Source organism: Gekko japonicus, unplaced genomic scaffold (assembly GCF_001447785.1).
Source record: "Gekko japonicus isolate JY-2015 unplaced genomic scaffold, Gekko_japonicus_V1.1 scaffold577, whole genome shotgun sequence".
Taxonomy (NCBI): Eukaryota; Metazoa; Chordata; class Lepidosauria; order Squamata; family Gekkonidae; genus Gekko; species Gekko japonicus.
The window spans coordinates 786924-809591 of record NW_015173691.1 but is presented as its reverse complement, the minus strand read 5'-3'; the positions used below and the strand labels follow the sequence as shown (position 1 = coordinate 809591).

General features: G+C 42.0%; 1 protein-coding gene across 3 annotated transcripts in view; it reads right to left on the bottom strand.

Annotated features, from left to right (window-relative positions):
- Window positions 1-8134: 8134 nt before the first annotated feature.
- The window catches only part of GRIA1 (glutamate receptor, ionotropic, AMPA 1), a 310203-nt gene continuing 295669 nt past the window's right edge, over window positions 8135-22668 (bottom strand). For all 3 annotated transcript variants that reach the window (XM_015423157.1, XM_015423156.1, XM_015423158.1), the window contains 2 exons: window positions 11831-11965; window positions 8135-8326 (listed from right to left, as the gene is read on the bottom strand). In XM_015423157.1, the coding sequence (XP_015278643.1) occupies window positions 8135-8326; window positions 11831-11965 (327 nt within the window). The remainder of the gene's footprint in view (window positions 8327-11830; window positions 11966-22668) is intronic.

Here is a 22668-nt window from a genome sequence, read left to right as displayed (position 1 = left end):
GGTTAGACAGTGTCATAGATGCAACGAACATGAAATTGAGCCAACTTCAGAGGACGGCGGAAGACAGGGAGGCCCGGCGTGATCTGGTCCATGGGGTCGCGAAGAGTCGGACTCGACTGTGCGACTGAACAACAAATATATAGACACCCATCATATATGACTGGCTATCTATTGCTATGAATTTCTTTGGCTATTTTGATCTAGCTCAGTACTTTCTACTCTGCCAGCCACTCACCAATTTCTTAGGCAGACAAAGATTTTGCCTGGGACCCCATGGAACATTTGCACTGACAGAAGGGATTTCTCTCAGGTGAACAGAACTTTCTCCCCTCCCCTTCCTGCTATAGCTCCAAATGCTGTTTCTGAATAGGGACCACCAGGAACAGCATGAGGGGAGTGTCAGAGGTCTGCAATGGGAGGGAACAATTGGTGAAATACTGTCCCCTTCTGTTCACAGAAATCTTCCACAGCACCCTACCTTTTGCCCAGTACCTGTACACTGACACCATTTCAACTGTACATAACATACCAAAGTTTGAGGCTGGGAACTTTAGCATGCAAAGTCTCTGCTCTAACACAGGGCCACTGCTCCATGCTGAAAAATATGTATTTGGGCATACTGTTGTAGTATTCTAGTCAAACTCTGCTTATGCTAATCCCTTTATATGTTCAGCTCATGCACTCATTTTTAATTTAAATCCATGTTAAATATATGTAGCTGGTTTAATCTGGTCAACATGATTTGTTGTCAGCATCAGGCAAAGCTATTTGGGTAAAACCATTTTCACTGTTATGCTGAAAACAGTCCAAAACACATAGTTATCAGTTCAAACAAACAACTTCCTGTGAAGTTAGGCACCCATCTAGTTTTTCAGTTTTAGCTGCAGCCATGTCAGCAGTTACATCTACAGCAGGTCTGATACTTTTTGGTGGCCCAATAATGCAGCTGTCACTGCTTGCATAGGATCTTTTGTTCTTTTCCAAAGCCTTTGGGGGCAAAAATGAAAGCAAGAGCATCAATAATATGGGTGATGAGGACCACAGCAATGGATCAGAGCTATAGCCAGGGCTATTTTTGGGCAGGAACGCACAGGAACGGAGTTCCGGCTGGCTTCCGAGTTGGCCACACCTACAGCCTCCCCCCCTCGGGGTCCCCAGGTGCCTCACAAGCTGTGGGGCACCTGGGGAAGTCTAGCTGATCCAGGGAGGGAAGGCAGTTTAAACTGCCTCCCCTCCTCGAGTTTCCCATGCGCCCTGCAAGCCGTGGGGCACCTGGGGAAGCTGATCCTGGGAGGGAGCTGCACTGTCAGGGGTGTGGTCTAATATGCTAATGAATTTCTGCTGTTGGGTGTGGCCTATTATGCTAATGAGTTCCTGCTGGGCTTTTTCTACAAAAAAAGCCCTGGCTAGAGCCAAAGGCAGAGCACATAAAACAGAGTTGTCAAGCAACTCAGAATCTTCACAGATGGATATCTCCAAAACTACAAGCGTGCAGTATTATTTTTATATAAATTCCAGACTATGTTTAAGAAGGATCAGGAATCATGAAAGCAGTTGATAAACCAAGTTTCCAACTGACAAGCATAGAAAAGAAGTCAAGACAACTGGGCTGAGCCGGCAAAAAAATGAGTGTAGACAGGGGTCTTGTTGTAGAAAAAGAGCTGCCGGAGCTCATTAGCATAACTCATTAGCATAACTTATTTGCATATGCCACGCCCCCTGACATCGCCGGAAGTGACAGAAGGCCACACACCCTGACATCACCGGAAGTGTGTCAGAAGGCCCGGCTACTTACCCTCCTGCTTCATCCTCATTCCCAAACGGAATGAGGATCGAAGCAGAGGGCGGGGTAAAGAAGGGGGCGGGGCTTCACCACGTGACCGCCCCGCCCCCTAGAGGTTCTCTTCCGGAGCTCCGTACCTGAGAGCTCCCCCCCGACTAGAGCCCTGAGTGTAGACATTCTCCTTCCGTGCAATCCTCCCAAACGTATGGTCTATTTCCCCTTAGCTGGCTAGATTGTATTACATTGTTTTATAACAATTGTTTTACTTTTGACTTCAAGCCACTTTGAGATGGTTCTGAAATGGTGAAATTGAGGTTAAAACGTTTTAAATAAAACAAATGCAATTAGTCGTCCCAGCTCTTAATCATGGTGAAGTTGAGTTACAAGCAAAGGCCCTAGAAACAGTCAAGGACAGCAAAAAGAGTTTCAGTCTGAAAGTTCTGAGTCTTCATAGAACTGTTATGAAGAAACAGTTCTTTCCTGATTCCATCCTGCTGCACTGTGAGGCATATTATGAATGCTTCAGTATGGAGTCTGCTGTTCGCCCAGAGATATTCATTAGAGTATATTTAAAGGGGTTAGCAGCAAATGATAAGAGATGAAGATGAAAATTGGTCATATATTGGAAACAGTTGGTTGACTGTAAATTTTCTAGATTCACAACTCTTCTTATTGAATTCAATCATGCGCAGACCAGTCCAAACTAGGTCTTCCCAGGCTGAAGATTAACAAACATTTTAGAAACAGCACATAAGAGCTTTGGCATGGAGGGTCATAACCTAGTCAAAAACCAAACAGTGCAGTGTTAGCTGTAGAAAGCACTGTCAGGTGGACAGCCCAGGGAACAAGTGGTTAGGCTGCAATCACTGTGTAAACAGAAATAAGTCAAGTTCAAGTTAGCCTTTATGGGCATAAATAAGGAAGTCTCTGTTATTTCCCCTTGTTCTTCTATCTGCCCTGCTACACTTGTGGACAAGTGTGGAATCCTGTTTACTAGGTGGGTGAAGAAGATGGACTGAAGGAACAAATGGGGTAGTTTTCTCCTGCTTTACTGGCTCGTTTTAAATGGAAAATACTTGTTCTTTGGGTTATGAATCTGACCTGGCATCAGTCGAGTCTTCTATCTGGAACCAATTTTCTTTGTGCAGGAAGATTTAAAAATAATCTCAAAAACAGCATTTAAATCTACAATCCTCATCAGCATTCCAAAGTGGTACCTTTTTTTTAATAGAGCCATATCATTTCCATATCTTAGTATTTACCTGTCTGATATCTAGATGCCTAATAACCTCTACCCCCATAAGTATTTACCAGAAATATGGAAAGTTTAGAATCAGGCAATAAAACTTCACAATATATAATCATATTTATCAGCTGTTATACCATACTTTTTATTTAATCCTGTCCATGATACCTTTTATAATTACTGCCGGAATGTATTAATCTGGGAGGTACTTATTAGTGTGCATCTGTCTGTTGTGAGTATGGTCCATTCCACATTGGATCAGAAACACTGGATCACCATGCACAAAAGAAAACAAAAGACCAACCAAACAAAATAAAAGGAAAAAAACCCAGAAGTGGTATTGAATGTCATAGAAATCATTGTTATTCTATTCAAAGTAGGGTAGTGGGATACAACTCCTGTTTTGTCATTGGAGGACAGATGCCTTTAAGAGCAGCAGTGTTTACATGAAATGTTTATGAGATAAAGACACTCTTTTTTTGATTGTCACAGGTAATTGATATTAATCAAGTCACCGCAGTTATTTCCACAGTAGGAAACCAGGACATTATATCATGCAAATGTTCATGAGCAACATTAAAAAAAAAAAAACAGATTGGTGGGTTTGTGGTTGTGCCCTTCCTTCATAACTGGGACATAACCAGTGTTAGTAATTCCCTGTCAAGCAAAATAACCAATGCACCAACAACCATACTTTCTTCGTGGGGGATGCTTACATCTCTAAAAAAGCAGTTATAAAAGAATGGTACTTATTGTAAATCTTTATACAATTGACACGTTTTAATATCATCAGTTGCATAATGTGAATAGCAATTTGTTTATGTAAAGTCAGAATAGTTTTATTCCTCTGGAGACCGGAAAGGCATATTCTATAAGTATTCAAACAACCATCAAGAGGAAATAACTGCTGATGTCATTTTTGTATTTCAGATACTTGGCTATAACATTTAGCTCCTTAATCTGGAGAAAAGCCATGCTTGAGGTCCAGCTAAAAGTCTGGTGGGGATGATCTTTGAATGTTGTTTTAGTTAACAGATGTTAAAACCTTACATGTAATGGAAATAAGATTTGTTTGATTTTAGTGGAACCTGCTTCCTTATAAGCATGCTTAGAACTATAGCCCTAATATAATTGTTGGCTTTGATGTATGGATGAAGTATAGGCACTCAAAGCCCTCTTCTCTGAATGGTATTGTTGTGTGGCTCAACTGCATATTTAAAATGATCATGTGAAACTGGTAATCGTGGACTTTCAATGGAAAGTATAGTTGAACCGTGTATTGTGTATACCATATTAATATGAACATCTAGACAGGAATTTAATATGAAATTAGTAGCAAGGTAATTATGAATTTGACGAAAATCATTAAGAGATGGTAAAGAACATCTGAACTTCTGAAACATCCCCTCCCCCATTTTTCACAATTAAAGCTCCAGTTATCATTCAACTACAGTAAGAAACGAAATCAGGTTGGCAAAATGTTTCCCTAAACCAAATAACTAAATTTTCTTTATATTTTTCTGTCCTGACCACTTCTGTTAAATATTCAAGAGACTCTCCAGTTCAGCTTGAAGCAGTTTATTTGGCTGCTACCAAGACAAAGATGGTTGACAAAGATGGCATGATACCTCCAGGTACCCTAGACACATCTAGGAACAAATGTTGTCTGGCCCACAAGTCATCCAGCTACTACCAGTCCTGTCCCATTCCGTGTTGAAAGGTTTTGAGACTGATGAAAACAGATCCCAAACCAGTTTAGGAATTTAACATCAATGTCAGTAGCGTGGCTAGCAGGGCTGTGCAATTTCTGGTTCCAGTGTCTGGCTGATGTTCACCTGGGCTTGGCTTTAAATATATCAGGGAACTACAAAACCTTGACTTATCTGGTTGTTTGACCCTGCAAGTCAGTTTCAGGATGGATCCCAAACTAAAATGAATTGAGATTGGGCCCTTAGCCGGACTTCAGCCTCTATGCCCAGGCACCATCACATTCTACTGTGGTTTGCAATCTGGAATAGCTTTCTAGAAATCTGAGAAATTATTCTGTGTATTCTAGAGTGTTTATGGATTGGGTTCAGTGGAGTCCACCCACCTATACTGGGCAAGAGGTTTGGAAATAGTGCCTAAGCAGCATCTTACTTTCTTCCACTAATTACTATAAAAAAAATCCAGTTTCTCAAAAACAAAGATGGGGGGGGGGGTCCAAAACCTTTGTAGCAGCCCAAAGATGGTGAGTGGGGAAAAAAAAAATCAACCCTCTTAAATAAAAAGTCCAGGTACCAAAGAGCAAAATTTAATGAAAGCCAAAACTGTTAAATATGGATTCTTGTTGAGAAAAAAAATGTCAATGTCTTTATGGTTCTTCCCCACCCTTATTCTATATTTAAGAAAAGTGTAGTAAAAATACATATTACAAGTTAACATTTCTCCTCTTCTGTATAATTTTTCTTTTCCTCCTCCCACCTTTCCATTGATCAAAAACATTTTAAAGATGAGTTTTCATGTCCCATTTTCACAGGCATTTGTCCTATCACAGAAGGCTCCTTCCCATAAACCCATCTAACTGGCTGGCTCAATTGTCAGACAGGTCTCTTTGATTCTTTTGCCACAAAGGCAACAGTTTTTAAAGTTTGATGTAGCTTATTTTTATATTATTATGCACAGAAAGAAATCCCTGTGCCCTGCTCCCATTGCATTTCGAAGTGGAAAATAGGTAGGGGAGCTATGAAAGTTCTTGAAATTGAAAGAAGGATCAGTTCTTCTTGGACACCCAAAAGATTTCTTCATTAAAAGAAGAATTGGTTTCTTGAGCCCTGCACAGTATGAACACATACACAGAACTAAAATCAAAAAGTAATCAAAGGCAGACATTTTTTAAAAAAAAAAATACAGAGAACAACAACTTGAAGAATTATTATCGGAGGCTGAGATCACTGTCTTGACAGATAGCTGGATGAAAGATGAGACAGAAAGGCTTCCGGTGGCACTGAAAGAAAACAAGCAGACACTAGGCATGCTGTGCCCTCTGAAGGGGATCTGTAGTTTCTGTCTTGCCAGTCTTAATTAAGGTGCCATCTTAAGACAAGTGGAAGAAATTGATGGAACAATGAAGAGTTGAATGGTAAAAACAGTTCGTAGAGACCAGTTTTATAGAACAGTAACTCATATATGAAAGATTATTTGTTTTAGAGCCAGCTGCCAGTCCCATTTATAAAGACAGTTCTACCAGGAAGGTTCCCACAACAAAGCCATTTCTATTTGTCGCCTGTGTTGCATTCTTGTCAAATATTTAGCCTCCATTTTAAGTCGAAATCGCCTATTGAGAAATCAGATATAACACATTTCTGTTATACTGCTAGGTCTGCATCGGCACTTGGAGGAAGTTTTAGCCCCTTGAAATTTCTGAAGTTACTATCCAGTGATGAGCAAATGCGTTATGAGGACAAGGATTTCAGGGAAGGGTAGGACCCCCTCCAGACCATGATGGAGTAGAAGACACTCCCATTTAATTTTTCTTCAGGGGAATGTCTTTCATTCTGCCCAAATATTTCACTGTTCATAGTGGTAGTATCACATACACGCATACAAATGAAGCTCTTGTTTAGATGTAGACAACTAACACACACACACACGACTGGGGAAATACTGCTAGCAGGTCCACTCTCTTGTGCTTTATGGATTTCAGTGTTTCATTGCAAGCTTGGGTTCTGGATTACAGACAAAGTTTTTAATAGCAAGCAGGGTACCAGCTGGTCTGTTCTGTGTGTTCCATTTCCCCTCATGATGATGAATGAGATGGAAACCACGTCTGTTGGCTTTTCTGAAAATCATGTCACTGGCAAAGACTTGATTCTTGAAAACGTCGAAAGAAATTGGGATCAGGTGTAATCTAATATTGTGAAAGGCTGAAAAGGTGAATATTGGTGTCATTCAGTGAAATCTTGGGGTATTTTTCATAACAAATCTAATACTCCATGGAATGTCAACTTAAAGCAGATGTGGCACTCAAGGAACAAAAAACCAGACGTTCAAAAAACAGCCCTGATACTTTTAAGTCTGTTTACTCATTTATGGGTACCCATGGAGTGATCTGTAGAATTTTTGCTAGGAAGGTGAAGGATTCTCTACTCAAAGGTCACAATGGCAAGGAAACCATACAGAAGTGCAGGAATGAGGAAATGGCTGACAATTGCCTCTTCAGTTTTAAGGAAGCAGGCAAGGAGGATGATATGTAATATATATGTTTTGCATTTGCATGGTTTTCCCTATATGCAAAAGACAGCCATTGTTTTAGTTGGATGATAGGAGCTTGCCAAGTGCATATTTCGCAGGCTGTCATGCCTGGAACTCACAATATTTTTAACTCAAATAACCACTTCCTAGGTTGGGAATAAGGATCACATTAACTTCTGTTTACCTGGGCTCTTTTTAGTCCAGATACAATCGTTGACCTCCATTTCCAACAAAGTCTTGCTATTCCTTTCTCCATGTTAGGCTTCTCTTTCAACTGTCTTTGAAGTCCTTCAATTGACAATGGAATGGAGAACTCTTTTGACAGCTTTTTTAGCCTTGTAGCAATAATTTTAACACTGTAGACTCCTGTTGTCTCAAAGGAATTTTGTTTTGTTTTCCTTTCACTGTTAGTAGCGCAGACATTTATGGTTTTCATCCCAAACTAAACCTGATTTTAATCTGTTGAGCAGAGCAGGGCTGACATTACCCTGACATCACGGGAATTAGTAAGAAAAATATATATTGCACACACTAAGAACTTATTAACAACCAAGTTAAAAATAAAATGGCGCTGTCTTCCTCAGTGTTCCTGTAACTGTGTATTCAGGGATGTCTCCAAATTCTGTTCAGTCCGGTTGCCCTCTCCTTATTGCAGTACAGGTTGTACTTTCTTCTGCCTGTGGATTTACTGTAAAACAGAAACACACACGCACACACACACACACACAAAGGAAAATAGATCTGATTTCCACTGAAAGATCCACTGAATTGTCCCTCTTCTTGAATGGTTTGATTTGATTTGGTTTGGTTTTGGCACTGGAGAGGCTCAGGCCAGGGAGACCCCGCTCTCACCCAAGATCCATCAAGGGCAATTATAATCCCGTTGCTCCCAGGGACATCCCAGAGCTGTGACCCATGCACGGAATCTCCTGCATGGTTTTAGGGAAATCGTGGCTCACCACCCGTCCGTTTTCTCCACTGCTGGTTCCTGCTGCAGATGCTCGAGGAAGAGTTGATGTCCGTATGGCTTCATTGATAGATTGCTGTGGGATCAAACAAAAACCCTTTTAAGAGAGACAAGGGGGTCTCCCCCTGTCCTTAGCAATGACTGAATATTCATAATATACAATTTTGTAACTTGCCCCTTCATTTAGTATTCTTGGGAACTCCCTCCCCCCAGTCTGCTTGGCACTTAGTATTTTTAATTCAAGAGTCTCAAAATGTCAAGCTGTTGTAAGTTTGGCACCAAAGGAATTTTGCCACCAGCATCAACCGGGTTTACTGTTTTGTCTGTCATGCCTAGGAGGTGTTCCACATAAGCCAGGGCATGTGCAGCCATGTTGGTCCTACAAAAATAGATACATAGAGGACTTAATCTAAACCAAGTTCCATCAAGGCTGAGTTTTGGAACCTTTTTCATGGCAGTCTCTGGGCTAGGAATATGAAAGCAATAATGAAGAATAAATAATGTGCAGAGTAAGTAATCAGACATGAACCAACCACACCTACTGAAGTTTCTAGGTCAAGTTGTAATGTTTCCAGGAATTCTCATCTTACAATTTAAGCACTGCTTCAGTGGGGCCACTATATGTTTAGAAGTGATGTGAGGTTTCAAACCTAACAAGTTATTTTTCAAGCATACAGGTTCAATGCATTTTTTCTAAAAATAATGCATAAGGTAAGAATGTATGCTGTCAAATTTTATATTTACACTTCGAATATCCATGTGTGAAGAACATCTCTTAGGCTTGAAAGACTGCCTGTACTTTAAAGCAACTAATTGGCTCGATACAAATGCTATCCCACTTGTTATAAATTTCATATACTTCTGGCCTTGTGATTTTAAATTTTGCTTCTATGTTTTTAATGTATTTTATCCTGTGTGTTTTATCTATGTTTGTAAGCCACCTTGAGCTCTGTACGAAAGAAATGTTTTAAATAAATAAATAAAATTGTAATGCTAATCAAGTTCTTCCAACCCAGTCATGAGTCCTATGACTTCTTTTGTAGTGAGAAATGGGGTTGTAGTTGAAAATTCAGGGCAATAACTTCAAAGCAGAATTGTTTACAGTGGCAAGGGATATAAAGGTTTTTCAGCAGCACAGTCCCATTCTTGGGTCAATGATTTGTAAACTCAAGGCATACCCAACAATGGTTATTCTCCCCCCCCCCCAGAAAGTACACTTGTACAGTGCATAGATACATAAAGAAACATCAACAGTGCACTCTCCTACCAGTATCCCTTTCTCCCCTACTCAATTACCCCAATTAATTTTAGGGCTAAACTATTTTAAAAAAATTAAATATGGCATTTCAAGGCATTAGGACACTTCAGACATCTTTATTACATGAGGGAACTGTTACGATCTGCTTTTGTGAGCCCCAGGAGTTAACAGAACACTCAGACAGATGCCCAAGAGGCCCAAGTGTGTCGCCAAGACAGGTTGTGGAGTGAACTTGATTTGTAGAAGGCCATTTAGGCATGTTATATCTGAAGGACTGCATATCCTTATGTTTCCTGTGCAACTAGAAATCTGTCACAAGGAAGAAATCAAAGGCATATTCTCTGCTGGGCTTAAGTTACAAGTGTGTTAGATTCTGATTGAACATTAATGGAATCTTCCTCATTGTTGGTCTAACAGTGGCCCAACAATGGAACCAAGTATGTTAGGGTAGAGAAGAAGAAGAAGAGGAGGAGGAGGAGGAGATTGGATTTATACCCCGCCCTTCATTCGGAGTTTCAGAGCAGCTTACAAACTCCTTCCCCTCCCCACAACAGACACTCTGTGAGGTGGGTGGGGCTGAGAGAGCTCTTTCAAGAACTGCCCTTTCAAGGACGGCTCTGACAGAACTATGGCTTGCCCAGGGTCATTCAGCAGATGCAAGTGGAGGAGTAGGGAATCAAACCCGGTTCTCCCAGATTAGAGTCTGTGCACTTAACCACTACACCAAACTGGCTCTCAGTGTAGTGGCTACTCCCCTTGTTAAAGGTTTGGAAGCAGAGGCTGGGCAGTCACTGTTAGGAATGCTATGAGTTTCCTGTATAGGTAGGGGTTTGAAATGTAAGGCCCCTTCCAAATATAACGTCTTTGATTTTCTAGCAGCAGTGCAGCAAAAGGAAAAGAACTTTTACATCCAGATGGCTATGCATGTGGTAATGTTGGGATTACAGTCAGGTGATAGCAAGGTCAATGAAGTGTATCATTCAGAATTTGAATTTCTCCAGCTTTCTTGGATACTTTACAAATGACCTTTTCTCCTGACGATCTGTATTGAGTATGCTCAGCAGCTTCATACAAGGTTGAATTAAAGAACATAGTTTCCCAGGCAACTGATATTCCTATGGAGAACTTGGGTGCCATGTTCAAGCATCTCTGGCATCTCAGTCACTGCAATTGCAGTGTTTAAGGCACCAGATGAGAATGGAAGCCTCACCGAGAAATCTCACATTTTTTGTTTCCAGCACCATTTAATTTCTAAGTTTATGGGCTTGTGGCTTTAAGGGTTTTTAAAAAGAATTTGAGGAACTTGCAGTGGCTAGGAAAACATTTAGGGAGGGTAAACGAGTTTTAAAGTTTTCGGAGTACATTCAGAAATTATAGGCATGGTATGGAAAATATGAGTGGACTCCCATGTTAAATCAGCTAACGAGAATGTCTCCATTACTATTCAATGAGGGTAAATAATCATCATGTTTCTAGAATGACTTACCAGTGTTAATCAAGTAGCTATTTAGTGAGACATGATGAAGTTAGCCTAAGGAAGTGATTTTTAACCCATGGGTCAAGTATTTCAGGTGGGTAAAGACCCACCACATGCTGAAATGTGAGCCCCTATAAAGTTACCATATTTTTGCAACTGGTGGTGCACATGGTTGCTTCCTAGTGTTTGGCTTATGTCTCCTGTTCCCAGTTCTCTGGGTATTAGGGTTGCCAGGTCTGGGTGGGAAAATACCTGGAGACTTTGAGGGTGGATCCGGGAGAGGGTGGGGTTTGGGGAGGGTAGAGACCTCAGTATGCTACAATACCATAGAGTCCAGCCCTCACAGCAGCCATTTTCTCCAGGGGAGCTGATCTCTGTCAGCTGGAGATCAGTTGTAAAAGTGGGAGATCTCCAGAACCCACCTGGTGGCTGGCAACCCTGCTTGGTAAGCACACCATTCTGGTTTTGACACTGGGGAAGCTTTTCCTCTCTCTGTCGTTTGATCCAGTATCTCACACACAATGGCATAGTTTGACTTCCTGTCACATGACTGTGATATAACATGACTACCTATCACATGACTGCCTGTCATGTGCTTTCAACTCAGTGAGTTTCATGCTGCTGCCTGGGAGTTAAAGGTGGGCTCCAGATCTGGAAATGTTAGACTACTGGTCTAGAGCAATCCCATTTTGGCAAGGAAAAGGAAGAAAGTAATGTGGTTGTCTTAAACTAACAGTTCCTAAGCTCCACATCAAAGCAAACTGACTATAATATGGGTCAGGAATGCTGCAATAGGGGCTTAGGAATTCTAGGAATCTGGGTGTTGTCAGAAAGAAGGTGTGAAAGGCCTGTGAATGTGTTGCCACCTTCATCCGTTTTGATTCACTTCTGGACTTGTAACAAAACTCGATTAAGGCAACCAGCATTGCTAGTCCAAGCCCACCGATGAGGATGTAGAAAACACCGGCCACATTGCTGAGGCTCAAAGCACTTGTTTTGTCCTATAAGAGAAATGAAAGGGAGAGGGGAGGGGAAGGAACAATCTGTTAATGAAGTATTATATTTTAGAAACAAGACACAAGAGTTTAATACAGTACAATACACTGGAAAGCCACCACTTTCAAAGACACATAAAACATTTCCATTTCCTTTCATTACGGTTGAACATTCTCCCCCACTGTACACACAAAATGACTAAACATTTCAAGGGATTTGCAACTCTTTGGGAAATGTTTTTAATCATCACCCTTAAGAACTTATTTGTCCCAAACGTCTGGGAAGTTTGATGGTTCCAGGTGGTTTGAGTTATTGATAAAAATGTTATTTGCTTTGAGCTGACATTTGCTAGTCTCCAATCTTTTCCCCTTTCTCCTAAAATAACTTGGAAACGCCTGTTCTTTTCTTCCCTGATTGTTTCCCCCGCAACTTCTGTTGCTGAGCAACATATTAAAAGGCTTATTTCTCCTAACACGCCCTTCCTTCTTTGTACAATACTCAGGTTGCAGTGACATTAAAAAGGTTTTGTCCTTAGATATGCCTTTGGTGTATTTAATAAAGTAGTTATTTTGTATCTAGGTTCTGGAGATGTGTTTTAAATTTATTATATGATTGTTAATTAGGGGGATTAAGTACCAATTAATCATACTTAGCACTTGATTTTAATTGCAAATGGATTTTATAAAAATCCCTAGAATTAAACCAAGCATGGAAAATAGGTAGGTATAATTGATGCCCATTTTGCAGAGGAAGAAACTGAATGTTTATAAGAGATGTGCAGGAAACAAGTCTTGTCTGTAATCTGACCAATATTCTGGCGCTGTCCGATTTCAATCTATTCATCAAATGAACCAAATACTCAGTTTCAAATTTAAACTTGGGAAATATTGTTTCAATTCCAGAATCTATCTTGTCCACCTGTCTCAGAAAAGATTGAATTAGCTTTGTAGGGACTGAATGAATGGTCACATAAGAAGTGTTTATATAGATCAGATCCCATCATTTTACACTTTCAAATTACGCCTACAAGGAACCCCGTGCCCTAAGGGGAAAGGATTCATATGTGTGTGCATGTCCAAATACCCAGATATCCCAAGCCATTCCTGGCTTCTTAGCAACCTGGTTCTGAGATTTCCTTATATTGTATGTTAGGTGAAGCAGTGATATGTTAACTCATAGACCATTTATTTTTTTTCCAGCCAGGGCTTGTCCTATGGTCCTTTATAATCACATATACTCAAGCCAGATGCAGATGCCTTCTGGCACAAATTGAAGGGCAAGTGCAAAAGGAGACTTGACCTTCGGCCCATGGCCTGCAGCCTGTGGCCCTCAGGATCAAACTAGACATGAGGGTGTCCATGTAGCTGAGCCATCAAACTAGACATGAGCCGGTGTCCAATTTGCCTTTTCTAGGCAAACTTATTGAGAGGGCGGTGGCATCACAGCTACAGGGCTACCTGGATGAAGCTTCCATCCTTGATCCCTTCCAGTCCGGCTTTCGCCCGGGTCACGGGACAGAGACAGTACTGGTCGCTCTGACTGATAACCTCCGTAGGCATCTGGATCGTGGCGGCGTGGTGGCACTGGTGTTGTTGGACCTGTCGGCGGCGTTCGACATGGTTGACCACCAGTTGTTGGCCCGCCGCCTTGCCGACGTGGGGATTCAGGGGCTTGCCCTTCAATGGCTTATCTCCTTTCTCCGAGGTCGGGGACAGAGGGTGGCAATAGGGGGGCAGCGGTCCCAGAGGTGCTCCCTTGAATGTGGAGTGCCTCAGGGGGCGGTGCTGTCCCCAATGTTATTTAACATCTATATGCGCCCCCTCGCCCAGATTGCCCGGAGGTGTGGGCTTGGGTGTCATCAATATGCTGATGACACCCAGCTCTATCTGATGTTGGACGGTCGGACTCTAGTCCTGAAGACCTTTCACGGGCACTGCAAGCTGTGGCTGGATGGCTCAGACTGAGTCGGTTGAAACTAAACCCGGCAAAGACGGAGGTCCTGGGCCTGGGTCGGATCAGCCGGGAGTTGGGACACCCTCTCCCGACCTTTGGCGGGACACCATTGGTGCCTGCGCGGGAGGTTAGGAGTTTGGGTGTGCTCCTGGACTCCTCTTTGTCGATGGAGGCCCAGGTAGCTGCCACTGCCAAGTCAGCCTTTTACCATCTACGGCTGGCCAGGCAGTTGGCTCCCTATCTCAGCCGGGAAGACCTAGCCACTGTGATCCATGCGACGGTCACCTCAAGGCTGGACTACTGTAACGCTCTCTACTTGGGGCTGCCTTTGTCGCAAATCCGGAAGCTGCAGCTAGTGCAGAATGCTGCGGCGAGGTTGTTGATGGGTTTCTCCAGGTGAGACCACATCCGACCGGTGCTGCATGCGCTGCACTGGCTGCCTATAGCATACCGGATTCGTTTCAAAGTGCTGGTGCTTACCTTTAAAGCCCTGAATGGCCAGGGTCTGGCCTACCTAAGGGACCGCCTCTCCCCGTACATTCCCCCAAGAGCACTGAGATCGGGGAACTTCCATCGCCTGGAGGTTCCAGGCCCCCGGGAAGTGAAATTGACCCAGACCAGAACTAGGGCGTTTTCGGTGGCGGCTCCCACCTGGTGGAACGAGCTCCCGGAAGAGACTCGGGCCCTGCGGGACCTAGTGCAGTTCCGCAGGGCCTGTAAGACGGAGCTCTTCCGCCAGGCCTTTGAGGGGGAGCCGCCGCCGCCACTGTTCCATCAATGATATTCTAACTACCTACCCCATGTTGGGGTAGCTGCCGCCCAATAAAGCTGGAAAACACTCTTCCTGGAGCTCCTGCTACGAAGAACTTGGCCGCCAGTGTGGGACGTCGTCCATCTTGGACTTTATGTAAATAATTTTAGCACCAAATTTTATATCAGATATATTGTTTTATTATGCTGCTGTTGTATTTATATTTTAACCTTTGTAAGCCGCCCCGAGCTGAATTAATGGATGGGGCGGGATATAAATCTCAAAAATAAATAAATAAATAAATTAAAAAACATACCCACCTTTTAAGGTGGTTTAAAAATGTCACAAGGACCTGTAATTGGGCCTGCAGTGCAACAGACAGAAGTGATCATGTTCTACTTGTGCCTTTTCAAGTGCCGAAACAGCCATGGTGCGTGTGTGTGGTAATTTCTGGCACTTGCAAAGGCATTGGGGGAGGGGGGGACGTGAGCACTTTAGCCCACCACACTGCAGTCTGCATTCATGGGAGGCACCTGTGGATGCTGTCACATCTAGTTTGGCCCTGACTGAGCTGGCCCGGAGGATCCTGGACCAATCCAGGAATTGGAGTTGTATCTTGTATTTTTGTTTGTTTGTCTATATTATATATAATTTTTGTTTATTTGTCAGCCACTTTAGGTCATGTGTGGTAAGCAAAGCATGATATAAATATTTAAACAAAATAAATACTATTGATTTGACTTTCACCCTGACTCCAGCTAGCTTGATGTCCCTCTTTTCCATGGTTGTAAGATGCCCTTTACATGTTACTGCCTTGCCACGAGAGCCACTTTTCCATGGACACATGATCCCACTCTATAGCTGTCATGACTAAATGCCTGAAACGGAGTGAACAGAGCGAAGCTCACAGGTCTTTCTTATGGAACTGGGCCAGCTCTGAGGGAAAAACAGGATTTTGTGAGAGGTAACTTCACAGTTTTTACTGGACACATGGTATAAATGGTTGGTTGTTACAGAAAACTGCATAAAGTGTGAAATCAGTAAAATGTTGTTTGCACTTAGACATTGTCTAAAACTTTATATAGCCATCCGTTATTCATTTGTGATTATGCTGAGAGAGCTGTGCTTCTTAGGTTGTTGTTGAGGGTTAGGGTTGTTAAGGTGGTCGCTGTTGGCTTCTTAGAAGTGGTTGAAAACACTGTTAAATTTGAAAAAAAATAAGTCTCTAGGTCCTCAGATGAAAATACATAATTATTTCAGAACATTTCAACTTCTGTAAGGGACAACAATTGAAAATGTTGCGTTGGATACTGTGGATGTGTTCTGCCAGTGATGATGACATTTTCACCCAAAACAATGAACATTCCCTGAGGCAAGAGAGCTTCCTGCTAGTGAAAGACCTCGTGCATCAGGGAAAGACTCCTTCCACTGAAGGAAAGCACTGACATTAGCTGAACAGATCCAAGGGATCCAACCTAGTGAGTGTTCCAGAAATAAGAGTTTGTATCGTATTCCCTGTTTCTAATGATAGAATAGCACTTCTACCAGCAGAGCAAGGAAGAGTGGATACTAGTCTCTTCATTGTAATTAGCCTTTGCCAAGCTTTGTCTTTAGCGCTAAATGCTTCAGTCTTTTGTAAGTATCCATCCCCCCCCCCCATTCTGATTTTTAAAACTCATGTCTTTTGGAATATTTTAGTTACAAAATTATTGCTCAGATTTAACTCTGGTTTCCCCTCCAGAAGCCCATTATCATAATATCCCATCCCGCTCTTTCACTAAGGCCATGTAGCCCTTTATTTCACCCTCACAAATCATCTGAATTAGATAAAGTGACTGGTCAGTGAGCTTTATGTGGGGATTTAAACCTGAGTCTTCCCAGTTCAAGTCTGCCACTTGTATTACGACCTCTCACAGACATTACTATTAAGAAGTATACAGATTTGTGTAGGCATTTTATTTAGGCCTCACATAAATACAGAGACAAAAATTGGGTAGGAGAGAAGACTTTAAAGACCAGTTATATGTGTAGTGGAGTTCAAATCTCCCTCCCCGGGGGAGGAGAATTTTCAAAGGCAGGAGCTTCTTTGATTACCAGTCCTTTCATCTTTTGAAGTTCAATATGTGCTTGCAAAAAAGAAATGACTTATAACAAACTGTTTAAATGGATCTTATTTTAAACCAATTGGCAAGTAAAACCAGGAAGGGTGCCATTTGCCCACCTGGTCAATGTCTAAAGGCTGCACAGACACATCTTTAAAAAAACCCTGCTGGGATGCTTAGGTATGTGAGCCTAATTTTCCCTACTGCCACCACATTTGACACAGGCCAGAAAAGTGACAGGCAACATATGGTGGAGAAGGTGGATGGAAGCTTTGCATGCAGAGAGAGAGAGAGAGAGAGAGAGAGAGAGAGCTTGTCATAAAGCCAGTTGTCACAATGTAGATTTAGGTATGAAGCTGCTCCATAGGCATCTCCTTGGCTCTCACATTTTCTTTGCCAGAAGGATGTGGTTTCTAATTGCAAAGAGGTCCTCTGGAGAGCGACTATTGTCTTGCAGCCACAGTTCCTTCCCAGTGGGATATTGGCACCAGGGTCATATGCGCACATAGCAAAGGCAAGAAAGAATCCCTGCCTACCATAGCTTGCTTTGGCTTACTGGCTCCAAAAGGCCTTGCCTGCTGTTTTTTGTTCAGGCTCCTGACTTAATAGTGCCAATAATAATAGGATGTGAAGAAAGGCACCAATCCCACACTTACTGTCTGAGAGAATCAAACCCTTTTGCTGTGCTGCAGAGCCTTGCTGTTTGGGCTTTGTGACAGATGCTCTCCCAAGGAGTTTGCCCATCATGCAGCCAGCTTATTAGTGGGAGTGTAAATGTCACAGCTTGTCTCCTGCAGAGGGAGAGTTACATTTGAGGGAAGAGAAGGAGGGAAGAGGAAGATTGGCAGATGAACAGCAAGCAAAAAAAGCTTTCTTGCAGAAATGCTCCAGCCTTGTTGCCATGGCAACAAGACACCTTCCCATCATCGGCTTCTTTTCACTGGTGAAAGTGCATCCGTCATCTTGTTTGTTGCTGTTTATTCTGCTTTGTCAGAATTTTTTTCAGGCTCCCCAATGGCCACCTTTTTAAAGGCAGTAAATGAGGGCTAGAGTGCACCATTTGAAGTTGAGACATTTGGTACTGATCTTTGGTGAAATAATGAATATTTAAATCCTATGGGAAAATATCCTCAATTCATTTATTTTATTTACTTCATTTGTACCCCACTCTGTCCCTATGGGGACCCAAAGTGGCTTACATCATTCTCTTCTCTTGCATTTTATCCTAACAACAACCTTTTGAAATGCATACAACTGCTAAAACATTTCATTTGGGAACTTTGTGTTTGTACATCACAGAGGTATTTGTGATCCATGAATCGTTAACTCCACTTTGTTATATGTGAATTAATGTCTCAGAATTCCAGACTTTAGGAATTATCCAGTAAGTGTATGTGTGTGTAAAACCGCATAACATATAGTAGAGCAGTAGGAGATTTAAAATTCTCAGTTTTTAAAGATGCTGATGTAAAATCACTGAAGTAGGAGACTGGTTATTAGTATTTTCAAGTAGTGTCATTCCACATTCAAGTATGCATTAAAGAAAATTAATACAGGGCTGGGTCCAGACTAATACTTCCATTGGGGAATGCATCTTTTCTGGCTCCCTCACCCCACCTCTCAACCTACTAATCTCCATGAAATTCCACTTCTGGGGGGTGAGATGACCCTAAGGGACAATATGGGAGAGGTCTGCAGTGGGTCTGTGTTAAATTAAGGCCAAAATTCTGCAACTACATTTCTATGAGCAATGGTCAAACCATACAAGCCGGGGCAACCATGATTATTTTTCACATGTTCAATCAATTCATGTCTATAGAAAGAGCGTGGGGGTGACCTATTTTTATCATTACAGGTGTGCACATAGGAGTTGCCTCATATCCTGCCTTAACTCAGGTCTAGCACTTTCTTCCAGCCTACTTATGATACTGTGACTGAGACTGACTGGGGAGAAAAGTGCCTAAAACTAGGGTTGCCAGGTCTGGGTTGGAAAATACCTGGAGACTTTGGGGGTGGATCCAGGAGGGGCTGGGGTTTGGGGAGGGGAGGGGCCTCAGCCTGGTGCTATGCCACAGAGTCCACCCTTCAAAGCAGCCATTTTCTCCAGGGGAGCTGATCTCTGTCAGCTGGAGATCAGTTGTAAAAGCGGGAGATCCCCAGGCCCCACCTGGAGGCTGGCAACCCTATCTAAAACAATGAGAGGGTTCAGTTCCCCTCAGCCCTGCTCCCCCTTTGCAATAAATAAATAAATAAATGCCATCACCCTCTGTTGGATAAACAAATACTGGCTGTCTTGAGACATGTGGCTTTGCCCCATATTTAAAATCTGCTTAAAACTTTGTTCTTGAAATTAGGGCCTGACTGGGCAAGATGCATAGTTCCCTCTATAGTTCATATAGCTATTGCAAGAGACTAAGACAATGGCAAGTGTGGGGAGTAAGGCTGCCATCCTTCGGGTAAGTAAGGGGAGTAAGGCTGGAGATCTCTCAGAATTACAACTGATCTCAGAGATCAGTTCCCCTGGAGAAAATGGCTGCTTTGGAGGGTGGACTCTGCGCCATTGTAGCCTGATGAGGTCTTTCTCTTCCTCAAACCCCAGCCTCCCCAGGCTCCATCCCCAAAATCTCCAGGCATTTTCCAACCTGGAGTTGGCAACCCTGGGGCAGAGTTAAATTTCTCTGCCCTTATGCCAGAATTCCAAGCCTAATTGTCGTGCCAACCAATGTTCCCTCTAAGCTGTGGAGTCTTGTGAGCAAAAATGCTACTTTGTGAGCTACTGGCATTGAAGTTGTGAGCGAGCCATTTGGCTATGGCATAAATTAGTTTGCTCTGGAGCCCTCCTTCCTGAGCTAAGACAAGAATATGTGAGCCGGAGGCTAAAAAACTGTGAGCTAGCTCACACTCAGCTTAGAGGGAACATTGGTGCCAACATAGTTACTATTTACAAAGGGAAAAAAGCACTAGGGAGCAGTGTTCCCTCTAAGCTGAGTTAGTGTGAGGTAGCTCACAGTTTTTTAGCCTCCGACTGACACAATTTTGTCGCAGCTCAGGAAGGGATGGGCTCCAGAGCAAACTAATTTCTGCAGTAGCCAAATCGCTTGCTCACAACTTTAATGCCAGTAGTTCACAAAGTAGAATTTTTGCTCACAAGGCTCCACAGCTTAGAAGGAGCCTTGCTTGGGAGATCCAACCCAGAACTCCCAGCAACATGTCTAGTTAGGTTCTCAGTTTGTTACCATCTGGCATGGCTGGCCGCATAAATCACGGGAAGAAAAATGAAGTTTATGCTACCGATTCCCTTAGGAAAGAGACACTGTTTTCAGGTTACGTTTTATAGGTGTAATACATTCAGTTGGCTCCAGTGCAAAATTTCCACTTGTGCTAGAGCTCTTATACAAGTGGAAATGCAACATGGTAGCTGCTTGCACTAAGCCAAAGTTATTTTATCCCCACTTGTATTTCCCTTTGTGCAAGATCTCACCTAACCAATTCTTAGGCAAGTGGAACAGCTGTTTAGGTTTCTGCTTGCACAGCACTGGATCCAAGCCACTGTTTAAATGCTTGATTCAGTCTATTTGTTTTATATAGTTTACCTAAGTAGTTAAAAAGGTCCAGAACATTAATCTGTTGCTAATGTCTAAGACTGAACGAAAAAGCTTCCTCTTAAGAAAATATGGTTTCAAGCACTTTCAGGTTGAATTGCCAAATGTTTAAAACGTGTGCAGAAAGTGAAAAGCCATTTGCCTGTACCTATTATAAATCACAGCACATGCCTAGAACTGTACTATAATAATTATATTCCTATAACTGTGATATCCCTATAAAAGATTTCAGGCCTGCAAGCTCCTGTGATTATTATTAAGTTATAATAATGTATTAATCCTTGACATTATAAAATCTTTGCCATTTGTGTATTTTGGCCATTTGTTTATCTTTGACATTGGCAGTTCTATAACAAATACGTTAGTTTCATATTCTTTTCAGGAACAAGTCTCTGATCCATAGATAATAAAGTATAAGGCTGGATTGGTTTTTTTTCCCAACACTCACAGATTATGCCCTAAAATATTTATTTCCAATTGTATCAAAATTAGATGGCAGTTATGCCAGTGTTAGGCTGAACACACTAGATGATGCATTTGTGTTATAGCTGCATGCACAACCTCATGTGCAGGGCAGCTAAATTATATATTGAGGCATCTATTGTACATCTACACTCACTGAAGATGGATGTACTCCTTTTGCCTACAAATAGCATTCAGTAGAAACCACCTGTGAAAGCTCTCTATTGAAGAGGTGGGCTGATCTTATGGATCAGGGCATTTGTTTTGTTCATAGCCCAAAATGTGATGCTGCAGGAATATGATGAGCCCAGCAAACCTTGTGCTGTATTCAAGTTCACCAGGGATGCAGTGGATGTCCATGTTGGCTCTAGTCAATGGATGAATCCTGTGAATGGCTCACAGATTAAGCATTGTACATAACCTATGGTCTTTAATAATTTTTTGTGAAGCAGAAGACAAGGTCAAAATTCAAAACATATTTTCTTTTTAATACTAGCCTTGTATGGTTTCAACTCATGTGGTTCTAAAATGTACAGAACGTTATGCTTTTATGGATTTATTTCCTTGGAAATCAGGCATGCAGTATTAACAGATTTTACACATGGAGTTTCAGGAAACTTTCAGAACTTTATAGATGGCCAGAATAATTCTTACATGCAATTCTCACGGTCTGACTTTTGTTCTTTAAAGACATGCAACTGACGTGATCCACTCTGAGGTCCTATCATTCACGTAAACCTCTGTATGCCCTTCTCCTCTCCTCTTCTTTTTTTAGGCTTGTGTGGAATGCAGATCAAGATATTCACCAGAGAATAAAGGAAATATTGCAGTGGTTCTGTTGGAATGATTGTTTTAAATAGGATAGTGCCATAATTATTCTGTTTGGGATATATTAGCAATGGGATTGTTTTTACACTATGTAACCTTTGCGAAAGGTACTGTGGAAGCCCTTGAAGGCATATAACTAGGTAGTTACTCTTCACTTACATGTTAGGTGCTGATGTTCCTGTAACATGGCAAAAATAAAGTGGATGAGGGTGAAAAAGTGGACATTGAATCTAAAAGTGATGCTGATGGTTAAAGCTGAAATTCTGAAGTGAACCAACTTGTCTGTCTGGAATGGGGTCACATTGTTGCCACTGAATCAGTTAAAGAACTTGGGTGTTCTCCTGGACCCAGCACTGCCATGTGAGGGACAGATTACTACTATTACTATAAGAATCTTCTACTATCTGCCCTTGTTTTGTAAACTGTGCTCACTTCAAGACTCAGCTGATCCATGCCTCTGGAACTTCTCAGCTAGATAACTGTAACTCTGCTTGGTGGTACTGCTGCCGTTGAAGACAGTTCAGAAATTTTAGATAGTGCAGCTCACTTGTTGATATGTGTTAGTCTGTCTGCATATACTAAACTGGTAATGAAAGAACTTCATTGGCTATTTGCTTCTCTGCTCAGTTCAAGATAATGGTTCTCATCGTTAACAATCTTTACAACCCGGGACCTATATACCAGAAGGACTGCCTCTCCTGATAAGAACCCATGAACTAACTTGCTTTAGACCATCAGCTCTTTTAGTGATCAACTAGATCTAGTAGGTTTGTTCTGTTGCAGCTAGGACATGTGCTTTGTCAGTTTTAGCACTCATCCCATGCACTAATCTTCCAGAGAAGGTTTAGGAGGAATTGGCTATGCCAGTTATCCCCCCCCCCCAAGACATAAAATACTTTTTCTTCTGAAAGGTATTGAGTGATTTATCATCTCTCTGCTGGGCATTGTGATTGTTTTGGGTTGGTTGTTTTAATTCTTTTTATTGTTACCTTGGGTTTTTATGTGTAGTT